The 24,209-nt window shown below is 44.1% G+C and overlaps 1 protein-coding gene across 7 annotated transcripts in view; it reads right to left on the bottom strand.

The window, feature by feature from the left end:
• REPS1 (RALBP1 associated Eps domain containing 1) overlaps positions 1 to 7,079 on the bottom strand; it is a 106,860-nt gene extending 99,781 nt beyond the window's left edge. For 3 of the 7 annotated variants that reach the window (XM_084624615.1, XM_084624612.1, XM_084624611.1), the window contains exon 1: positions 6,667 to 7,079. In XM_084624615.1, the coding sequence (XP_084480741.1) occupies positions 6,667 to 7,059 (393 nt within the window). In that variant the 5' untranslated portion in view covers positions 7,060 to 7,079. The remainder of the gene's footprint in view (positions 1 to 6,666) is intronic. The other 4 variants (XM_084624614.1, XM_084624613.1, XM_084624616.1 and 1 more) reach the window with 2 other exon arrangements.
• Positions 7,080 to 24,209: the final 17,130 nt, after the last annotated feature.

A 24,209-nucleotide genomic window follows, 5' to 3' on the forward strand; every position in this document is an offset into this window, starting at 1 on the left:
GAGACAGCCACTTGTCTCCCATCTTCAGGTTAACCTTTAAAAAAGTTACATAAAATAAGTTTGTACTTAAGCGCACGCTCACCACACTGTTTATTTGGGGCAATTTACACTTTAACTCAGCTTTCATTTGCAATTCATCTTTTATAGCTTCTGCTTTCATGAGCTGATAATTTACCTTTAAGAGTAGATTTTCACAGTAAGTCCTCATCTACATTAGAAAAATGTATGCTTAGCTGATTTTTTTTAATTGCTTTTGAAATAGGGTATTTTATATCATATAGATGAGGCTTTAAAAGGACAGATCTGGGAACTCAACTTTGACAGTATGTCAGATTTTAAAGTGTGTAACAAGATTTTACTAATAGCTAATGCCAATTTTTAAACCTACAGCAAGTTCTCACTACCAACCTAAATTGAAACCTAAAGCAGCAGAGAATGAAAACACTGTAATAACTGTGAAACTAAGATCACCACCACATTACTGATATTTTCGTTTTCTTAACTTGTTCCCCACATACACGTCCAATCTATAATCTACTCTGAAAACTGATCTGCATTTTTAACTTGACTTATTGCTACTGTATTTGAACTGATGGGTTTCTCTTATGGAGCACAATAATTCCCCTATTAATTTCAAGGTAATTTAATTATGGAAACTATTCTGTTACCATAATAGCCAACAGCAAATAAGGATAGAAAACAAAGGGGTTTCAAAGCTTTTGGAAATTGAAAGACTAGAGACAATTAGTTTATTAGACTGGCAACTCTATTTTTTAACCATATTACTTGAATAAAAGAATAATAATAGAGGACTGTCACTTATAAATAAGACTCGCTGGACAATGAAAAAAGGTTCCCCACTCCGGCCACCAAGAGACAGCCTTAAAATAATATCAGCTAGCATTTTAATCACTTTCTTAAAGGTTATCCAGTGCAACTGTAGTTGTAAAAAGCAGATCCTGGAGTAACTGTATAATCCATTCATTTTTCATACAGTCTCTAATGCAAAAGTAAAAGTCATTTAACTTCAGTCTGAAACATCAGCACTGATTTTTATTAAATGACAGGTGCTCTGAAAAGAGCAGTAGACAGGGAAAATGCTTATTTAATCCTCCCCCCCCCCCCGTAAGATTATTTTGCAACATAGGATCCTGCTTTCATGATATAGTAATTTCAGAAGAATGTCAAGCACAGAAATTATTCACAGTGCAGTTAAGTAAACTGTTACAAGAAAGTTCTAGGCTCATACCAGATAAGAGCAAAATACAGCATAAAATGTTCTGTGATTATGCAACTTTAGCAAGAGTTATATAAATGCAGTACTCAAGTCTTCTAAACATTTACTTCCATATCCATGAGATATTTTGTCCAAAAAAAATCTGCTATCAAATATAAGCCCTAAACCAATGCAATAGTAACCAACAAGCCTAACAAAGTAAAAGAAAAAGGGAAAATCATGGAGGCCTAATTTAATGAATAATTTCAATACTACACTAATGAGATTCACCAAGAACTGATTTTAAATTACTTTTGAGAAAATTCTCCTATTTCATGTTCTAATTTATTACACAGGCTAAAACTTACATGTGCTTCTGTCATAGCGACAAAGAGTTGTCACTTTGGATGGGCTATCACCAGCAGGAGAGTGAATTTGTGTGGGGGGGTGGAGGGTGAGAAAACCTGGATTTGTGCTGGAAATGGCCCAACCTGATGATCACTTTAGATAAGCTATTACCAGCAGGACAGTGAGGTGGGAGGAGGTATTGTTTCATATTCTCTGTGTGTATATAAAGTCTGCTGCAGTTTCCACGGTATGCATCCAATGAAGTGAGCTGTAGCTCACGAAAGCTCATGCTCAAATAAATTGGTTAGTCTCTAAGGTGCCACAAGTACTCCTTTTCTTTATGTGCTTCTGTACTTTTTCAATTTAATTCATCGGTGTACTTTTATTCTAAAAATTAGCATGTCACGCTTCTGTTAACAGGACTTCACTTGATAATTCAATGCCAATTTACTACCCTAACTATTCTAAACGGGTGTTAAAATATAGCCTGATTTATCCAAACTAAGTGAAAATACAAATATTTATTCTGATGGACAGGTTTTCCTTCTGCACTTGATTTTTTTACATTTAGATTCTTTGTTAGATTGAAGCCTTTAAATTGAAGGAAAAAATTCATATTTGTTTTAAAAGGCAATTGTGATTGAGAATGTTTGAGTACGGAAATTAAATATCCATAACTTCTGCACAATCAATGGATGCAGGGAGTCTCCATAATTTTTTGGCATCTAATAAAGTCAGAGTTTAAATTGTCAACATAGAAAATTATTTCTAGTTCTTATGGTTTCAGACTAGGTTTTCAAATGAAAGCAAATACGGCATTGTCTAATTAAAATTGCAGATTGACTAAAGAAGTGGCAAAATCCTCATCCATGCAAAATCAAGGAGTTCAATTTCAAAAAGCACACTGCAGAGAAGGGAAGGGTATCATGGTCTCCAACTAGGGTGATCAGATAGAAAGTGTGAAAAACCAGGACAGAAGGTGGGGGCTAAATAGGAGCCTACATAAGAAAAAGTCCAGAATATCGGGACTGTCCCTATAAAATCAGGACATGTGGTCACCCTATCTCCAACTGGTACAGTCACTAGGACTGCAATAGTAAAGGCAGACTGGGTTTTGGTACTCCTCAATACAAGTAGTTCATGGTCAAGTTATCCATTCTGTGGCCTCCCTTGGTCTGTCCATAAACCAATCCTCTCTGTTACCAGAGGGTAGTGCTTCACAGTACACTGATAGTGCACAAGTTAAACATGTGTGGCCTCTCCACTGTGTGCCCCAAACAATGAACTGCTGCATTTTGAACACTATTTACATGCATATGGGCCTGGAAAGGTATCAACAACTCAATCTCAACTGCTTGACTCTGAATCCTAATTTAAAAATACACAAAAGACTTCATTATGAAACAGCTGAGGCTGTCACACCTTTCCCCCATTTGCACTTCTGTGCACAACCTTTAACCAGATTATTTTTTGTCCCAATGCTAGTTTAGTAAAGAAGAACTGCCTGCAGAATGGCAGTTAAACGGATTAATGAAAGGCTTACATTAGCAGAGTTAAGGTTGTGGTGCATGGTCTCTCAGTTGCGGTAATGGTAAGCTGTGTGTTTTTGTGGGTGGAGGAGTAAAGGGTTAAACCATTAGGTGGCTCATCTTTTCATTTTCTTGCTCTTAAGGGTTTGTCAAGCATGTGTGTGTAGCAACTGTAACTGCTTCACTACAAATATTTTTGTATCTTAGTTTATTTAATTCATAATTGAGGGGTGAGACTTAGAAGCAGAAGTGAAATTTTTTTGGGGTGCATCAGCAGCTGCGCATTATTAGCCTTCTCTGTTATAGAATAAAATCCAACAGAAATGTGGAGCTTCTCAGAGAAGGTTGTGAGAACCTCCCAACCATCTGGCTTGTGGCACAATGAATAACTTTTAGGCCCAAGGAAGGACAAGCGAAACAAAAATTCCCACGAAGTCAGAGATTCTGATTTTTAATCAATCCTGTACTGATTTTAACAAAAGACACCTTAAGATTTCTAGTGCCTCTGATTAAGAACTTGTGAAGAGAAAAGGTTATAATGGAAATCCACATGTATACATAGACCCAGCATTCTTAAATTTGGGGCAATTTGACTGGGCTAAATAAACTCAAAATCTATAAAATATACTCACATTTTGGTTGTTTAGTACTAACTGTTACATTCTATAGGAACATGGGAATTATCCTACTGGATCAGGCCTGAGGTCCACCAAATCTATTCTATTGTCTCCTTCCTCAGTGTCCAGCACCAGGTATCTCAGAGGAAAGTGGAAGAACCCCACAGTAGGCAGATGTGGGATAATCTGCCACCCACACTAGGTCTCATCCTGACCTCCCGTAGCTACAGCCTGAATTATACCCTGAAGAATGAGGTTCAACAACCTTTCCACAAATTTGTGTTATGTTAGCTCTGATTATTCTTGATATCCATACAAATGCCTATTCCCTTTTCTTCAATCACTTCCTGTGGCATTGAGTTCCACGGTTAAGTTAAATGTGGTGTGAACAAATTTACCTTTGGTTTTGAGTGTTCTCTTCTTGGATTATGAAATGAGAATAGACGTTCCCATTCTTTATTTTATATACTTTTCTAAACTAAACCCTAGTCTTTTCAGTCTTCATATGAGAGTTTTTTCCATGTCCTTGATCATTCATTGCTCATTTCTGAACTTCCCCTAGTTCTTCAATATTTTTGAGACAGGGTGACCAGTACTGCACACAGCATTCCAGATGAAGCCACATTATTGATTTACAAGGGCATTTTACATCTTTTGTATTATTTATCATCTCTTTCCTTATGAACCCTAAATTTGTTTGGTTCAAAACTGCAGCTGCCAATTGATAAGACATCTTCACGGAGCTGTCTACAATGACACCCAGGTTCCCTTTCATGAGTTGATGCAGTTCATTTGCAACTGTGTAAGATATATAAGTCGTTTACATTTCTCTCTCCCAACACGCATTGCTCTGAAAGAGAATATTACTCTGAAAGAGAATATTCACCTCCTCTGAGACAGGGTAGGTAGGATTTGAATCTGTGACCACTTCTGTACAAAGCACAAGATTACACTACTCCACTAAGCTATTGCATCAAGTAAACAGTGCTAGCACTGTACTATTTTATATATATACACACAACATGGAAGAGACACTAAACAAAATAAAAACATATCGAATTGTGTTATTGTGATGAGTTTAAGGAATGTGGGAATCTAATTCAGAATACAAATACTAATAGTGGGTGGCCCTCGAGATCTCATTATAAAATATTTTTTAAAATGAGTTTTCTTTTAGTTTTGAGATTTAAAAAGTGTAGATCATGAAAGAAAGATAAGGACTTCAAATCAATAAATAATCAGACAACCAGATTTCCTAGTAATTTAAATTAATTTTGGCATTTAATCCTCACCACAATTTTTACACCACCCACAACTTATCACCCTCTTCTACTGAGCTGGAGCACATGATCTGGTTCATTTTAAACTCCTTTAATCTACTCTAACCACTTGCTTTTGTGTGTCTAAAAAGCAACACTAATGCCTCCTGATTAAGTGTGCACAAGCTTCTGAAATTAAACCCACTTCTGAGTTGCAGAAAGTTGACATGCATGTCCTTGTTGGTCTTGGGCTACAGTAATGCACTCTGACTCTTCGCTGAGGCAACAATGAGCCTATGAGGTGGTATGGCTTTCTGGAAAGAATACTTTGCTCTGCTTAAAGCATCTTTCAGAGAACTCAAAGAACTTCACAAATGTCAAGGCCATGAACGCATTATGGTGGATGCGGTGATAGCAACAAGTCATGACACACAGCTGTTGCAACTACAGTTCCCCTGTGGATTCTTTTCTAGGAACTATGCTAGGCAAACTATGCTAAATTATCTCTTTAGCTACACTGGTAGCACTACTTGTAACTGTGTAACACAGCTCTCAGATTTCAGAGTAGCAGCCGTGTTAGTCTGTATCCATAAAAAGAAAAGGAGTACTTGTGGCACCTTAGAAATTAACCAATTTATTTGAGCATAAGCTTTCGTGAGCTACAGCTCACTTCATCGGATGTATGAAGGGAGGTGTAGCTCACAAAAGCTTATAATCAAATAAATTGGTTAGTCTCTAAGGTGCCACAAGCGCTCAGATGAATCCCAGTTCCCACTGGTCACAGAAGTATTGCTGGAATTTTGCTTCCATGCACTGCTAGTGGGAATCTACTGCCTTAGCACAACCTAGCCAGTACTACATAGTTTTAAAATGGCATTTTTTACAAGTAGATGCCAAAGCGCTTTACAAAGATATGCAGGTACTCTATTTTTGCAAATTAGGAAACAAGCACAGAGTTATTTAATTATTTGAACAAGGTCACTGAGCCTGTAGCATCATCAGGAATAAAATACAGATTTCCTGTTTCCTAGTACTTCCCAGCACTTGCTTTGGATGGACTTCACTGTAAAGCTTTTGCAAGTGACATACTTCCCCGCCAGTAGCCAATGTTACCCAGGAGCTCAGCAACTTAACCTCCCCAACCCAGCAAGTTGAGACCTCTGAAATATATATTAACCCCATACTAACAGTACGATCCCAAGACTACACGCGCAGAAATCCCCCCACCCCCAGTTGGATAAGCCTAATTACCCGGCTCCCAGCACTGCCCGGGCACAAGCCCAAGCACAACAGGAGTCGATGGCGCTGAAATTGCCATGCCCACATCATATCTCGGGAGCACGGCGACTGCCCTCGGGCAGGTCACATCCCCCACCCCAGCCTGTAACGTTAACCCCAGGACATGCCCCCAGCGCAGAGCCCCCGCTGCAGGGGGAAGAACAGGCTCGGGGCGACGCAGGGGGGTGCCCAGCACGCGCGGCGGGGGGAGCCCTTGAGGGAAGCCCCCCGGTGCCTTCAGGGCGGCAGCCACTGGGCGGGGCCAGGCGCCCCCGGTTGGGGGGATGACAGGGCGGTTGCGGGAGGCAGAATCTCCCCCCCCGCACCAGGGGGCTGCTCAGCGGGGGCAAAGGGCGGCGGTCCGGGGGAGGCGGTGCCAGCCCGCGGGCCCGCTGGTGCGGGAGGGTAGCGGCCGGTACCTGGAGCACCACCTCGCTGGGCAGCTGCGCGGCGCGGAACAGCTCCAGCACCCGCCCGTTGGGCGCCACCTTCTTGGTACTCTCGGTGTCGCAGTAGGAGAAGAGGTCGCAGTAATAGCGCTGCTCCGCCTCGCTCAGCGTCAGGCCCTCCATCGCGCGCCGCCCGCCGGGCAACCGCCGCCCGGCCGGGGGGGAGGAGGGGCGAATCCCGCGAGCCGCTTCCTCTCGGGCCCCGCGCGCGCGCGCCCCGCTGTCCCTGCGAGGCTCGGCCGCTGCGCTCGCGCTGTGGGGGCCGCACCGGAAGCGCGGGGCCCGCGGGGTGGGCGTGGCTATAAAGTTTCTCGGCCTCGGCCCCGCCTCCTCCTCCTCCTCCCCCAGCGAAGCCGCCGCCATTTACTGAGCCCCGGAGATGAGGGAGGAGGGAGAAGGAGTCTACTGAGCAAAACACGCCCCTCCCCCAGACCCGGATGTGAGGTCAGGCCGGCACCCTTCGTGTGCCGGAAGGTGACAGGACCGAGGCGCCTGCAGCGCCCCCCGTCTGCGTGGCGGGCTGAAGCTTGGTGCCCGCCCCGGTGCCTGGGCTGCTCCCCGGTGCTGCCTATGGCAGGAGGCGGGTCCGGCGCGTTGAGCGGCGGCTGAGTTGTGTGGCTCGCGGTGGTGACCCCTGTTTTAGGCAACGGTTTTAGGCATCCCTGTTTTTAAGGAACCATCCCTGGACCGACCATCCCTTATTTCAGTGACTTGCCCCATAAGTAAGCGGGGGTGGGGGCTGAGTCAGACCTTTGCAGAGCAGCACTAAGCAAGGTAACTATTGATCACAGGTGCGGGAACTACGGGTGCTGGGGGTGCTCCTGCACCCCCTGGCTTGCAGTGGTTTCCATCATATACAGGCTTTACAGTTTGGCTGAATGGCTCTCAGCACCCCCACTATACAAATTGTTCCAGCACCCCGCTATTGATTAAACCTTGTGCTGAGCGTGAAATCAGCCTGAAGAGCCCTTGTCTGTTAATCAACACTGAGCACAAAACTAAAACAAAAAACAGAAGATCAAAGTCAGAAAATCACTATGGGAGGGCCAAGTCTAGGGACCACTGATGGAAGGAAGGCGTGTGCAGACCTCTTAGGATCCTACAGACAAATTATTCATCTATAAAACATAATTTTGTTAGAAAAGGAGTATTGGACAACTTATTGGGAAACTAGAAATGCATTTGTCCACTGGAACCAAATATAACAAGTATGTTGTAATGTTTTATTCATTTAAAGGGATTGTCAATTAAAACCTTGCAGTCTCAAGTACCTTCCTACTGCTGTGAAGAGGTAAATCAATGTGGGTTTCAAAAAGCCAGTTGTACATGTTGAGGCTTATTTCTGAAAATATAACTGACATATTATATACCGAAAGTTTATTTATAATTAATTTTCTAAATTCCTTTTGCATACATAACACTGTGGAACAGATTTTTCAAACTCTGCCAAGTGCACTACTATAGTGTCTACTATAACTCATCAGGGCTACAGAAACTTCTTTTGTCCTTGACCTTCCATGGAAAGACAAGTGGGTTAAGACTAGAGATGTGCAGAAAAGGTTTAGAAAAATTCCAGTAGCTCTGAATGAAGAGCTGGACTTTTGCTACTACTAATCCTTCCAAAAAGAAGGAACAGTAGGTGGCAGAATAGTTTATTCCCAGATGCAAAATCATTATGATCATGCTGTCAAGTTTTGTGAATCAAACAAGCCCTTTTTCTAATTTTCAAAAAATCCTGGACTCCTGTCGAAAGTATTTGTGTAAAATAAAAGTGTTCAGGTAAAATGCAGTCACTTTACATATATTTGCAGTCCCTACATCTGTAAAATCTTCATATATCATTTATATATTAATGTATTGCCCTATATAATTCCTCTCCATCTTTGATATTTACATTCTTCAAATCTTTGTAGACCTGTCTTCATGGGCACTTAGCTAAATTATATCCACTTAACTCTTAATTTTTCCTCATATGTAACTGTTTTAATCAAAGCAGAAAAAAATCAATAGATCTCTATGCATAGATTTATTGGGGAAGATTTTACATTCCTGTAATGAAAACATCAGGATGCACAATGGGTCTTTATATATGACCACTATATCTTAAAATATTCCAGGGTCCAAAACCCTAGGTAACTAAGGCCCTAATCTCACCAACTCTGAAGCACATGCATAATTTTAAACACATCAGTATTACAATTGTAGTTAATGGGAATACTGTCAAAGTTAGGCACATCTTTTTAAGCTTGGCATCTAAATATGTAAACTACAGTTATTTCTGTAACACTTGTGTAATTTTGGAAGAAGGGTAATTGGTTTATTTATTGAGAAAGTAATAAGAAAAGTTATAACATAATTGTGTAAGTGGTGTTCTAAACAAGAACTAGTGATTTTACTGATCTTTTCTATCAAAGTCCAAATATGTCTTTCACATTTGGGGCACGTCTACACTGGTAAACTTACAGCGCCGGCAGTTACAGTGCCGCTCAGAGAACACTGAAGGTAAACCGCTGTTGTGTGTTCACACTCTCAGCTGCCTGCGCAATAGCGTGTTTACACTTGTGGCACTTGCAATGATATTAGGAGCGGTGCACTCTGGTCAGCTATCCCTCAGAGTACCTCTTTTTCTTTTGCCACTAAGACTTGTGGGAAGACGGAGGGAGTTGCGCGGCATCCTGGGTCCTGTCCCAATGCCGTGTGATGCAATGCTTCATGTCCCAGCAATCCCTATGCTTCTGTTCACATTTGGCGCCATCTTTCAACGGTTTGTGTACTGCGCGCCCTGCCTCTTCAGCCTTCAGGAATGGATCCTGAACTGTTGCCCAGTATGCTGCTTGCTCTGACCAACACGAATGACAGTGGAGTTATTCCTTAAACTACAAAGGCAAGAGGAGTGCGACATTGATCTCGCCACACGTACTAGCTATGACACGAGATTGCTTGTGACATTCACAGAGGTGCTGACTGCAGTGGAATGCCACTTTTGGGCTCGGGAAACAAGCACTGAGAGGTGGGATCACATCGTCATGCACGTCTGGGATGACGAGCCGCGGATGCAGAACTTTTGGAGAAGGAAAGCCACATTCATGGGACTGTGTGATGAGCTCGCCGTGGCCCTGCTGCGCAAGGACACGAGAATGAGAGCTGCCCTGTCTTTGGAGAAGTGCGTGGCGATTGCACTGTGGAAGCTGGCTACTCCAGACTGCTACCGATCGGTCACTAACCATTTCAGAGTGGGAAAGTTGACCGTTGGACTCGTGTTGATGGAAGTGTGCAGGGCCATTAATCGCATCCTGCTCCAAAAGACCGTGACTCTGGGCAACATGCGTGACATTGTGGATGGCTTTGCACAAATGGGCTTCCCTAACTGTGGAGGGGCGATAGATGGCACCCACATTCCAATTCTGGCACCAGACCACCTAGTCACTGAGTACATTAATAGCAAGGGGTATTTCTCAGTGGTTCTCCAGGTGCTAGTGGATCACCGTGGGCGTTTCACAGAATCCCAATGTTAAGTTAGATGTCTACACCAAGGTTCCATACCCTTCAATGTTTATCCAAAATCAAACTTTTACCACCCTAATGCTTTATCACAATTGGGATTTTTACCTAAAGCTTCATGAAAATAGCCTTACCTCACTGGGTAGTGATCAATGGCTCCATGTCTAGTTGGCAGCCGGTATCAAGTGGAATGTCCCAAGGGTTGGTCCTGGGGCCGGTTTTGTTCAATATCTTCATAAATGATCTGGAGGATGGTGTGGATTGCACTCTCAGCAAATTTGCGGATGATACGAAACTGGGAGGAGTGGTAGATACGCTGGAGGGGAGGATAGGATACAGAAGGACCTAGACAAATTGGAGGATTGGGCCAAAAGAAATCTGATGAGGTTCAATAAGGATAAGTGCAGGGTCCTGCACTTAGGATGGAAGAATCCAATGCACCGCTACAGACTAGGGACCGAATGGCTAGGCAGCAGTTCTGCGGAAAAGGACCTAGGGGTGACAGTGGACGAGAAGCTGGATATGAGTCAGCAGTGTGCCCTTGTTGCCAAGAAGGCCAATGGCATTTTGGGATGTATAAGTAGGGGCATAGCGAGCAGATCGAGGGACGTGATCGTTCCCCTCTATTCGACATTGGTGAGGCCTCATCTGGAGTACTGTGTCCAGTTTTGGGCCCCACACTACAAGAAGGATGTGGATAAATTGGAGAGAGTCCAGCGAAGGGCAACAAAAATGATTAGGGGTCTAGAACACATGACTTATGAGGAGAGGCTGAGGGAGCTGGGATTGTTTAGCCTGCAGAAGAGAAGAATGAGGGGGGATTTGCTAGCTGCTTTCAACTACCTGAAAGGGGGTTCCAAAGAGGATGGCTCTAGACTGTTCTCAATGGTAGCAGATGACAGAACGAGGAGTAATGGTCTCAAGTTGCAGTGGGGGAGGTTTAGATTGGATATTAGGAAAACCTTTTTCACTAGGAGAGTGGTGAAACACTGGAATGCGTTACCTAGGGAGGTGGTAGAATCTCCTTCCTTAGAGGTTTTTAAGGTCAGGCTTGACAAAGCCCTGGCTGGGATGATTTAACTGGGAATTGGTCCTGCTTCGAGCAGGGGGTTGGACTAGATGACCTTCTGGGGTCCCTTCCAACCCTGATATTCTATGATTCTATGATTCTATGACCTAGGGGTTACAGTGGACGAGAAGCTGGATATGAGTCAACAGTGTGCCCTTGTTTCCAAGAAGGCCAATGACATTTTGGTATGTATAAGTAGGGGTATTGCCAGCAGATCGAAGGACGTGATCATTCCCCTCTATTCGACACTGGTGAGGCCTCATCTGGAGTACTGTGTCCAGTTTTGGGCCCCACACTACAAGAAGGATGTGGAAAAATTGGAAAGAGTCCAGCGGAGGGCAACAAAAATGATTAGGGGACTGGAACACATGAGTTATGAGGAGAGGCTGAGGGAACTGGGGATGTTTAGCCTACGGAAGAGAAGAATAAGGGGGGATTTGATAGCTGCTTTCAACTACCTGAAAGGGGGTTCCAAAGAGGATGGCTCTAGACTGTTCTCAGTGGTAGCAGATGACAGAACAAGGAGTAATGGTCTCAAGTTGCAGTGGGGGAGATTTAGGTTGGATATTAGGAAAACCTTTTTCACTAGGAGGGTGGTGAAACACTGGAATGCGTTACCTAGGGAGGTGGTGGAATCTCCTTCCTTAGAAGTTTTTAAGGTCAGGCTTGACAAAGCCCTGGCTGGGATGATTTAATTGGGGATTGGTCCTGCTTTGAGCAGGGGGTTGGACTAGATGACCTCCTGAGGTCCCTTCCAACCCTGATATTCTATGATTAAAGCAGGCTGGTCTGGAAAGGTGCATGATGCATGCATCTTTTGGAACATTGGCCTGTTCTAGATGCTGCAAGCAGGAACTTTCTTCCCGGACCAGAAGATCACTGTAGGAGAAGTCAAAATGCCCATTGTGATCCTGAGAAACCCCGCCTACCCCTTAATGCCATGGCTAATGAAGCCATACACGAGGCAACTTGACAGCAGCAAGGAGCAGTTCAACAACAGGCTGAGCAAGTGCAGAATGACTGTTGAGTGTGCATTTGGCAGTTTAAAAGCCCCCTGGTGATGCTTGTGTGGGAACCTGGATCTCGCTGATGACAATATTCCTATGCTTATAGCCATGTGCTGTACGCTCCATAATATTTGTGAAGGGAAGGGTGAAACCTTCACTCAGGGCTGGACCGCAGAGGCTCAGCACTTGGAGGCTGAGTTTGAACAGCCAGAGACCAGGGCTATTAGAGGGTCACAGCGCGAGCCCATAAGGATCAGGGATGGCCTGAGGCAGCAATTTGAAGCTGAAAGCCACTATTGCTTGGGATTGCACTGCTTGTAATGCTAGGGGGTGATTGGTGCATGTGATGTAAGAAGGGGGCATAACATAATTGTATGGTGCTTTGCAGTGTTCTTTTTGCTTTCAATTAGTAGAATAAAGATTGCCTTCAAACCAACACAATTCTTTTATTAAAAGACAACAACCAGAGGAGAGAGTCAAACGGAAAAATACACCAGCAGGGAGGGGGATGGAGGAAGGGAAGGTCCCAAAATGAGGGGGGTCCCGGGACAGCTAAAGGTTTGTGTATGCCCAGGGATCATACCCAACCTTCTCGTTTGGAGTACAGTGCAGCGGGTACTGTACTTCAACAGGGCCAAACTGCAGAGGGATGGGTGTTGAGTGCAGTGCGTAGTGGGAGTCCACAGTGGAATGCTGTGGGTAGAGAGTGGAGCCAGGAGGTTGATAAGAGCGTGTTGGCGGTGTGTGGGGAGCGCATGGGAAAGAGTTTTGCAACAGCAGCTGCAGGGGAGGGCGGGCATGGAGCTGCTCAATTTGAAGAGCTAGTAGCGCCTGGAGCATGTCTGCTCGGCGCTCCATAATGTTTAAGAGCCGCTCTGTGGTTTCTTTCTGGTGTGCCGTGTTCTCCTTTCAGTTCCTCTTCTTGCTGTCCCACCACTCCTTCAATTCCTGTTTCTCAGTGGCGGAGAGCATCATAACCTCAACCAGAAAGTCCTCCATTTTTCTTGGCTGCTTTCTAATTCTGCGCAGCCGTTCTGCCGCCGATAACGAAGAGGGAGGCTGGGCTCCCAAGGTCATCTCTGTGAAGTTTAAATGCAACATTTTACAGAAGCAGTATTGTTTGCAACACAGACAACATTGATTCAGTGCTTTAAAACACAGCCAGTACTCACACACCTGTCACTAACTGGCTGACCCCAGGCAAGCACACATGTGCCACAAGACCCCAAAATGGTGAGTAGATGCAGTGGCAGGATAAATCACTCTTCCCGGACCCTCCTGTACATGAGCCAGCACTGTATGAGGGGCCTGATAATCATTCCTGTCCCCACACTTTCCACAGGATGTGATCATAATGGAAGATATCTCTCTGCTGAATCAAGGGAGGGTCTTCTCCAAGCCTGTGGCTTCTGCCCTGGCCCCTATGCAGCTCACCTGTGTGCAGCAATGGTCCCCACCCCCCGTGATGGCACAGTGGCGCAGGGAAGTTAGCATTAACGGGGCAAGAAACAAAGCAGCTCTGCCGAAGAACCTGTGGCAGCGGATTGCCCAGTATCTCCACGAGAGTTTCCTGGAGATCTCTGAAGGAGATTCCCATGAAGTGAGGGAGTCAATCAACAGCCTGTTCCGCCGCTCAGAGTAGGCATGCGGAGGGAGAGAACCCTGCTTTCTGCAACCCTCCTGCCTCCAACAACTCGCTTCAGCGATTCCCAAAATCAGATCCACTTACGAGGGGCCTCCTCTCCTGTCCGCGCTTTGCCAAGATCCGACTGCTGTGACTGGCTAGCCTCCTCCAGGGTAGAAAAGAGTTCCTGGCTGCATGCATCTCTGACCTCTGAGTCATCCTCTGCCTCTGGGTCCCCCTCCCCTTCCACAGCCTCGTCCAAGATTTCCTCCTCCTAGCTCGGTCCACTCTCGACTGGCACACGAGCCAACGAAGTATCCACAGGGGCCTTCGCAGTGGAGGTCAGGTCACCACCGAGTATCACGTCCAGCTCTTTGTAGAACTGGCAGCTTGTGGGCGGAGCACCGGAGTGGTGGTTTTACTCGTGCGCCTTGTGGTAGGTGTTCCACAGCTCCTTCACTTTTACCCTACATTGCAATGTGTTCCAGTCATGGCCCCTTTCTTTCATGCATCATGAAATCTGTCTGTAGGTATCATAATTCCTATGGCTGGAGCGCAGCTGGGACTGCACAGCCTCCTCTCCCCAAATGCTGATGTGGTCCAGCAGCTCCGCATTGCTCCAAGCGTGGGATCGCCTGGTGCGGGGAGCAGGCATGGTCACCTGGAAAGATGCGCTGAGACCACTGCACGCATCACCGAGCAAACAGGAAGGGGACTTTCAAATTTGCAAAGGAATTTACGGGGTGGAGATGACGGTTGGTCACCTGTGGGCAGGGCAGTAGAGTTCAAACCGATGTCCGGAGAGGTGAGAACAGGCATTGTGGGACACCTCCCGGAGGCCAGTCACCGTGCCGTAATCGACCAGGATGTCTACACTGGCACCACTGCACTGTAGCCCTGGCGCAGAAATCTCTATGCCTCTTGTTGGGGTGGTTTTTTAAAGCATTATAACTGCACAGTTTCTGTGCACTAAGTGGCTTGGCAGTGTGTACATCTCGGGAGTTACAGCGCAGAAAGCTGCTTTACTGCGCAGAAACTTGCCAGTGTAGACAGGGCCTTGGTTGCTATGGCTGCCTGTCTCTGAATCAAGGTGAGAGGGAAAGAGGAGGTTCTACTTTCCTCTTAGCTCACTATTCAGAAGGCCTTGTTTATGTGAGTATCAAGTCCCAACCACCCCCTACTCTCTCCAGCCTCCCATATAGCCACCCCCGCCTAGATAGAGAAAAAAGTTACATTCTTAGGAAAATATCATTGTGAAATTAGACTAGCTTAAAGAATCATAGTATGACTGGAGTCATCTCAAGGTCTTTAAGGTAGCAAACAAATAAAAAGGGAGATTAGAAAATACATTTAAGAGCTGAAGGAGTAAGTCACCTGATTTTCTTTCAGGACTTAGTCTTTAGCATAGAGTGCTTAGTATGTTCCTGAGTACAATAAAGCAAAGTGTGGTTTTCCTCTGAAAAATGTGTAAAACTTGCACCTTCCTACTCAACAGATATATTTCCTGAATTCATTTGCATTCAGAGTTATATCAGCTAAATTAATGGACAAAAAAATATTGACTACTTTTTATACTTGTTGGTACTGGAGAGCCAACAGAGTTATGTGAGAATGAACTGGATTCTATTCCGACTCCCAAATCATGAACAGAATTGTTATACAAGTTCCAACTCTGGGGCTAAATTCTGCCATCAGTTACACCTGTGCAACCCATTTGTCATTTGGGGACAGTGAGGTTGTATATGTATAACTGTGAGCAACATTTGGCATACAAAAATCTTTATTATTAGTGCTAATTCATGAGCCAGAAAAGAAAAGAACAGCTAGACTTTTGTATCTCAGCTTGAGTTTATAGAGTAGTGTTAGCAAAACAATATTATGTTACATGTAAATTGCACAAATTTGATGTGGAAGTCATCAACATACAACTAGAACCCCTAGAGTTATTTGTACAGTCAATTTTCAGAACAGAATCACTCTTAAAGGCTAGTATTACCTAACAAACGTTGCATGTTGAAAGCTGATTTGAAAACAGTACATAGCATTTGTTTTGTCAAAAAGGTAGATCTTTATATCGAGCTTGATGTTCATATCCTGAATGTTTTACTCAATTGGCTACAATGAGAGTTTTGCCTGAATGACAACTGAGTAAGACATCAGGATATAGCTCCTAGAGTATGAAAGGTTTCAGAGTAACAGCTGTGTTAGTCTGTATTCGCAAAAAGAAAAGGAGTACTTGTGGCACCTTAGAGACTAACCAATTTATTTGAGCATCAGCTTTCGTGAGCTACAGCTCACTTCATCGGATGCATACCGTGGAAACTGCAGCAGACTTTATATATACACAGAGAATATGAAACAATACCTCCTCCCACCCCACTGTCCTGCTGGTAATAGCTTATCTAAAGTGATCATCAGGTTGGGCCATTTCCAGCACAAATCCAGGTTTTCTCACCCTCCACCCCCTCACACAAATTCACTCTCCTGCTGGTGATAGCCCATCCAAAGTGACAACTCTTTACACAATGTGCATGATAATCAAGTTGGGCCATTTCCTGCACAAATCCAGGTTCTCTCACCCCCTCACCTCCCTCCCAAAAACCACACACACAAACTCACTATCCTGCTGGTAATAGCTCATCCAAAGTGACCATTCTCCCTACAATGTGCATGATAATTAAGGTGGGCCATTTCCAGCACAAATCCAGGTTTTCTCACATCCCCCCCACCCCCATACATACACAAACTCACTCTCCTGCTGGTAATAGCTCATCCAAACTGACCACTCTCCAAGTTTAAATCCAAGTTAAACCAGAACATCTGGGGGGGGGGTAGGAAAAAACAAGAGGAAATAGGCTACCTTGCATAATGACTTAGCCACTCCCAGTCTCTATTTAAGCCTAAATTAATAGTATCCAATTTGCAAATGAATTCCAATTCAGCAGTTTCTCGCTGGAGTCTGGATTTGAAGTTTTTTTGTTTTAAGATAGCGACCTTCATGTCTGTGATTGCGTGACCAGAGAGATTGAAGTGTTCTCCGACGGGTTTATGAATGTTATAATTCTTGACATCTGATTTGTGTCCATTTATTCTTTTACATAGAGACTGTCCAGTCTGACCAATGTACATGGCAGAGGGGCATTGCTGGCACATGATGGCATATATCACATTGGTGGATGTGCAGGTGAACGAGCCTCTGATAGTGTGGCTGATGTTATTAGGCCCTGTGATGGTGTCCCCTGAATAGATATGTGGGCACAATTGGCAACGGGCTTTGTTGCAAGGATAAGTTCCTGGATTAGTGGTTCTGTTGTGTGGTATGTGGTTGTTGGTGAGTATTTGTTGTTGGTAAGGACAGCTCTCCAACACGAGTTTCTACAAGCCATTACCCTATGATCCCACTGAGAGTTACCAAAAGCAACTACAGCATTTGCTCAAGAAACTTCCTGAAAAAGCACAAGATCAAATCCGCACAGACACACCCCTGGAACCTCGACCTGGGATATTCTATCTACTACCCAAGATCCATAAACCTGGAAATCCTGGGCGCCCCATCATCTCAGGCATTGGCACCCTGACAGCAGGATTGTCTGGCTATGTAGACTCCCTCCTCAGGCCCTACGCTACCAGCACTCCCAGCTACCTTCGATACACCACTGACTTCCTGAGGAAACTTCAATCCATCGGTGATCTTCCTGATAACACCATCCTGGCCACTATGGATGGATGTAGAAGCCCTCTACACCAACATTCCGCACAAAGATGGACTACAAGCCGTCAGGAACACTATCCCCGATAATGTCACGGCTAACCTGGTGGCTGAACTTTGTGACTTTGTCCTTACCCATAACTATTTCACATTTGGGGACAATGTATACCTTCAGATCAGTGGCACTGCTATGGGTACCCGCATGGCCCCACAGTATGCCAACATTTTTATGGCTGATTTAGAACAACGCTTCCTCAGCTCTCGTCCCCTAAAGCCCCTACTCTACTTGTGCTATATTGATGACATCTTCATCATCTGGACCCATGGAAAAGAAGCCCTTGAGGAATTCCACCATGATTTCAACAATTTCCATCCCACCACCAACCTCAGCCTGGTCCAGTCCACACAAGAGATCCACTTCCTGGACACTACAGTGCTAATAAACAATGGTCACATAAACACCACCCTATACCGGAAACCTACTGACCGCTATTCCTACCTGCATGCCTCCAGCTTTCACCCTGACCACACCACACGATCCATCGTCTACAGCCAAGCTCTGCGATACAACCGCATTTGCTCCAACCCCTCAGACAGAGACAAACACCTACAAGATCTCTGTCAAGCTTTCTTACAACTACAATACCCACCTGCAGAAGTAAAGAAACAGATTGATAGAGCCAGAAGAGTTCCCAGAAGTTACCTACTACAGGACAGGCCTAACAAAGAAAATAACAGAACGCCACTAGCCGTCACCTTCAGCCCCCAACTAAAACCCCTCCAACGCATTATTAAGGATCTACAACCTATCCTAAAGGATGACCCAACACTCTCACAAATCTTGGGAGACAGGCCAGTCCTTGCCTACAGACAGCCCTGCAACCTGAAGCAAATACTCACCAACAACCACATACCACACAACAGAACCACTAACCCAGGAACTTATCCTTGCAACAAAGCCCGTTGCCAATTGTGCCCACATATCTATTCAGGGGACACCATCACAGGGCCTAATAACATCAGCCACACTATCAGAGGCTCGTTCACCTGCACATCCACCAATGTGATATATGCCATCATGTGCCAGCAATGCCCCTCTGCCATGTACATTGGTCAAACTGGACAGTCTCTATGTAAAAGAATAAATGGACACAAATCAGATGTCAAGAATTATAACATTCATAAACCCGTCGGAGAACACTTCAATCTCTCTGGTCACGCAATCACAGACATGAAGGTCGCTATCTTAAAACAAAAAAACTTCAAATCCAGACTCCAGCAAGAAACTGCTGAATTGGAATTCATTTGCAAATTGGATACTATTAATTTAGGCTTAAATAGAGACTGGGAGTGGCTAAGTCATTATGCAAGGTAGCCTATTTCCTCTTGTTTTTTCCTCCCCCCCCCCCCCCAGATATTCTGGTTTAACTTGGATTTAAACTTGGAGAGTGGTCAGTTTGGATGAGCTATTACCAGCAGGAGAGTGAGTTTGTGTGTGTATGGGGGTGGGGGGGATGTGAGAAAACCTGGATTTGTGCTGGAAATGGCCCACCTTAATTATCATGCACATTGTAGGGAGAATGGTCACTTTGGATGAGCTATTACCAGCAGGATAGTGAGTTTGTGTGTGTGGTTTTTGGGAGGGAGGTGAGGGGGTGAGAGAACCTGGATTTGTGCAGGAAATGGCCCAACTTGATTATCATGCACATTGTGTAAAGAGTTGTCACTTTGGATGGGCTATCACCAGCAGGAGAGTAAATTTGTGTGGGGTGGTGGAGGGTGAGAAAACCTGGATTTGTGCTGGAAATGGCCCAACCTGATGATCACTTTAGATAAGCTATTACCAGCAGGACAGTGGGGTGGGAGGAGGTATTGTTTCATATTCTCTGTGTATATATAAAGTCTGCTGCAGTTTCCACGGTATGCATCCGATGAAGTGAGCTGTAGCTCACGAAAGCTGATGCTCAAATAAATTGGTTAGTCTCTAAGGTGCCACAAGTACTCCTTTTCTTTTTTTAGAGTATGAAAGTTTCTTTTGACCTATGAGAGTAGATATTTCAGCTGCTGGGATTTACTTTTTCCAGCTACTGCAACATCTGTGAAAAGGCATTGCCACATGAGGCTCCAAAGGAAGAGCAAGCTAGAAAAAAATTACAAATATCAAGTTATAATGTTTAGGTTTCTTATGCATTATGGGCCAGGCGGTCAGCTGAAGTAAACTGGCATGACTCCTCAGACTTCAATAGAGCTATGCCAGTTTATCCCAGCTGTGGGTCTGACCCATAATATTTAGTTATACTGAAGTTATACATGTTAAGTCTCAAATATATACTCTAGTTCTAATATCTAAAAGCTTCTGAAGAAAATTCTGACAAGAGATCTGACCAATGAAAGATAAGGGCCAAATTCTGCTGTCAGTTACATCAGTGTGAAACTAGAGTAACTTAATTGAAATCAAAGGAGTAAATTTTGATCTACATTCGTGTAACTGGGACCAGAATTTGGTACTAAGACATAGCAGTGTCTTCATTGCACTGCCAGATCTATTTCTTCAAGGCATATCCATTTTCTTACTACAACAGTAAGATGTACACTGTATATCCAGAAATTAAATGTTCTTTCATACTTCCTAGGCTACTTAAGAGGAGAAAGGACTTATTTTCCTGTTATGGTGTAAATAATTTTGGACGCAAAACTCCTACTATTAGAGCTTCCTCTTAAGCTGGAGCTATATAATAAAAATTAATGACAATTGTGTCTTTGTAGTGTAAAGTAAAGTGGTTATTGTTTAAATGTAATTACTATTGAATCAGAACTGAAATATATAATACAATGTTCTAAATTCAGTTTCTTCACTTTTTAAAACACCCTGTTCTATTCCAATTGTGCGGAGGTTCAGAGCGATTGTATTCAATACGATGGGTACAGACTTAACTGCTAATTCTACATAGTGCCAAGGGTCTCTGAATTAAAGAGGCTTCTATATAATTGTTGCCCTGTGATTCAATACATTGTATGCCTTCTAAGAAAAGGGACAGAGCTCATAATGCTCAAAATCATTCATATTTTTCGTAAGATGAACATATTAGAAATATATATACACACAAGACAGATGGATAGATATACACACACAGAGGAAGACATAAAAACTTGAATTTATATAAAAATTTAAGTATATCACTAACAAGATCTAAATAGCTACCAGAGGAAACTGCTCTCCTCTTGACATCTTCCATTCCTACTCTGACTCTCCATGGTGAGTTTATTGCAGAGTAAACTGGTTCACCCATGACCTAGTCCTTAACCTTCTCAAAAACTCTCCCTCCAGATCCCAGAATAAGGAAAATGACTTCTCAATATAGGTCAAATTAAGAATGAGGAGGTGCAACTCTACTTGGTGCAGAGTGTCAGTAGATATGGGATAAACAAGCTGTCAAAAATTCACACTGTTATGCAATTTGTTCACATCCCACACACATCAAGTTTTCTCACCCCATCTGCCAAAACCTGCTCACACTCCTCTTAGCACCACTTTATGACCACTCAGCACTAAGAGGTATGACATAGGTCCTACCCCCTGACCAACCAGCATTAAGGGGTATGATATAGGTCCTGCCCTTTGAGCATATGCTGTGGGGAACAGGCTGGACTTCCACTAATTATGCTGCTTCTCCCCTTGACCAATCAGTGAGGTGGAGCCAGAAATCACTATCCTTGATATCTCCTGAGACTTTCCCCCACGAAGGCATGCGCCATATGTGTTTGTTTTTACTTCTGGGGGGTGAGTCATCCTCATGACCATCCAGCCTCCAGCACCTTCCACCAACTGGTCTCAGTCTAGGCCTCCATCTAGGCCTGAGTGGGAGAGTGAGCTAATCACTGAGCCCTTGTAAGCAGTAGAGCACCTGAGCTCCAGGCCAACCTGAGAGGGTATCAAGGCCGGAAATCCGACCTTTAGCACTTAGCTGTTGGCTGTTTCATAGCACCACCCCAGAAACCTGCAAACCATCCTTGACCCTGGGATGTTGTTCTGGGAAGAAGGACTGCTAAGCAGAGATGGGATGCATCTATCAAGGAAGGGGAAGAGCATATTTGGATACAGACTGGCTAACCTCGTGAGGAGTGCTTTAAACTCAGTTCAATCAGGGCAGGAGACAAAGTAAGTAAGACAGGAGACAGGTAAGTAAAAAATGAGGAGACCTCAGAGAAGGGTGGGTATCTGGGGGGAGCACAGGCCATTATAGCAGGAGTAAGGGAGAACATGGGGGGGGCGTTCAAATTAATATTTTAGATGTCTGTATAATAATGTGAGAAGTGTGAGGAATAAGCAGGAAGAACTGGAAATGCTAGTTAATAAACACAACTATGACATAAAGCATCTTCACCAGATGTACTGCAGTGGCACAGTTGCACCGATGCAGCTGTGCTGCTGTAGCACTTCTAGCGTAGACAAGCCCCTAGATGGGGCTACTATAAGGTGGGTTCATAACTGGTTGGAAAACTATTCCCAGACAGTAGTTATCAGTGGTTCATTGGACAGGCATATTAAGTGGGGTCCTGCAGGGATCAGTCCTGGGTCTGGTTCTGTTCAATATCTTCATCAATGATTTAGATAATGGTATAAGTGCTTTGGAGGATCTGGACAAACTGGAGAAGTGGTCTGAAATAAATAGGATGAAATTCAGTCAGGACAATGCAAAGTACTCCACTTAGGAAGGAACAGTCAGTTGCACACATACAAAATGGGAAATGACTGCCTAGGAAGGAGCACTGCAGAAAGGCATCTGGGGGTCATAGTGGATCACAATCTAAATATGAGTCAACAGTATAACATCATTCTGGGATGTATTAGCAGGAGTGTTGTAAGCAAGACACGAGAAGTAATTCTTCTGCTCTACTCCACACTGATTAGGCCTCAACTTGAGTATTGTGTCCAGTTCTGGGCTCCACATTTCAGGAAAGATGTGCACACATTGGAGAAAGTCCAGAGAAGAGCAACAAAAATGATTAAAGGTCTAGAAAACATGACCTATGAGGGAAGATTGAAAAAAAAATGAGTTTGTTTAGTCTGGAGAAGAGAAGACTGAGAGGGGACATGATAACAGTTTTTAAGGACATAAAAAATTGTTACAAGGAGGGAGAATATTTGTTCTCTTTAACCTCTGAGGATAGGACAAGCAGCAATGGGCTTAAATTGCAGCAAGGGTGGTTTAGGCTGGACATTAGCAGGGCTTAAATTCAGCTAGAGATGTCCGGAGTAGAGCTCCGGTAAATAATCAAATTCTCAAGACCCCCAGTGCCTCCCGTGGGACAGAAGCCCTGAGCTCTGGGAGGCCCCAGGGGAGGGGCTAAAGCCCTGATCCTGGGCACGCTCCATAGGGCAGAAGCCCAGAGCCCCAGCACCTCCACATGGGGCTGAAGCCCCGAGCCTCAGTGCCTCCCTGTGGGGCTGAAGTGCTGAGCCCCAGCATGCCCCATGGGGCTAAAGCCCCGAGCCCTGGCACCTCCCACAAGGCTGAAGCTCCAAGCCCTGAGAAAGTAGTTAAGGACATAGAGGTGGACAGTAATTGGGATAGAATACAACATGATTTTACAAAAGGTAGATTGTGCCAGACCAACCTGATCTCCTTCTTTGAGAAAATAACTTGATTTTTTAGACAAAGGAAATGCAGTAGATCTAATTTACCTGTATTTCAGTAAGGCATTTGATACAGTTCCACATGGGAAATTATTATTTAAATTGGAGAAGATGGGGATTAATAAAAAGAACTGAAAGGTGGATAAGGAACTGGTTAAAGGGGTGACTACAATGGGTCATACTGAAAGGTGAACTGTCAGGCTGGAGAGAGGTTACTGGTGGAGTTCTTCAGGGATTGGTTTTGGGACCAATCTTATTTAACATTTTTATTACAGACCTTGGCACAAAAAGTGAGAGTGTGCTAACAAAATCTGCAAATGACACAAAGTTGGGATGTATTGCTAATACAGAAGAGGACCGAAATATCATACAAGAAGAACTGAATGACCTTGTAAACTGGAGTAATAGAAATGGGATGAAATTTAATAGTGTAAAATGCAAGGTCATGCATTTAGGGACTAACAACAAGAATTTTTGCTGTAAACTGGTGACTTATCAGTTTGAAGTGACAGAGGAGGACAAAGACCTGGGTGAATTGGTTGATCACAGGATGACTATGAGCTATCAATGTCATGCGGCATGAAAAAGGCTAATGGTCCTGGAGTGTATCAGGCGAGGTATTTCCAGTAGAGACGGAGGTGTTAGTACCATTATACAAGGCACTGGTGAAACCTCATTTGGAATTCAGTGTGAAATTCAGGTTTACCATGTTTAAGAAAGATGAATTCAAACTGGAACAGATGCAGAGAAGGGCTACTAGGATGATCCGATGAATGGAAAATGTACTTTATGAGAGGAGACTCAAAGAGTTTGGCTTGTTTAGCCTAACCAAAAGAAGGCTGAGGAGAGATATGATTGTTCTCTATAAATACATCAGAGGGATAAATACTCGAGAGGGAGAGGAGATATTTAAGTTAAGCTCCAATGTGGACCCCAGAAGAAATGTATATAAACTGGCCATTAAC

The sequence above is a fragment of the Lepidochelys olivacea genome, assembly GCF_965140295.1.
Source record: "Lepidochelys olivacea isolate rLepOli2 genome assembly, chromosome: 3".
In the NCBI taxonomy this organism is placed as follows: domain Eukaryota; kingdom Metazoa; phylum Chordata; order Testudines; family Cheloniidae; genus Lepidochelys; species Lepidochelys olivacea.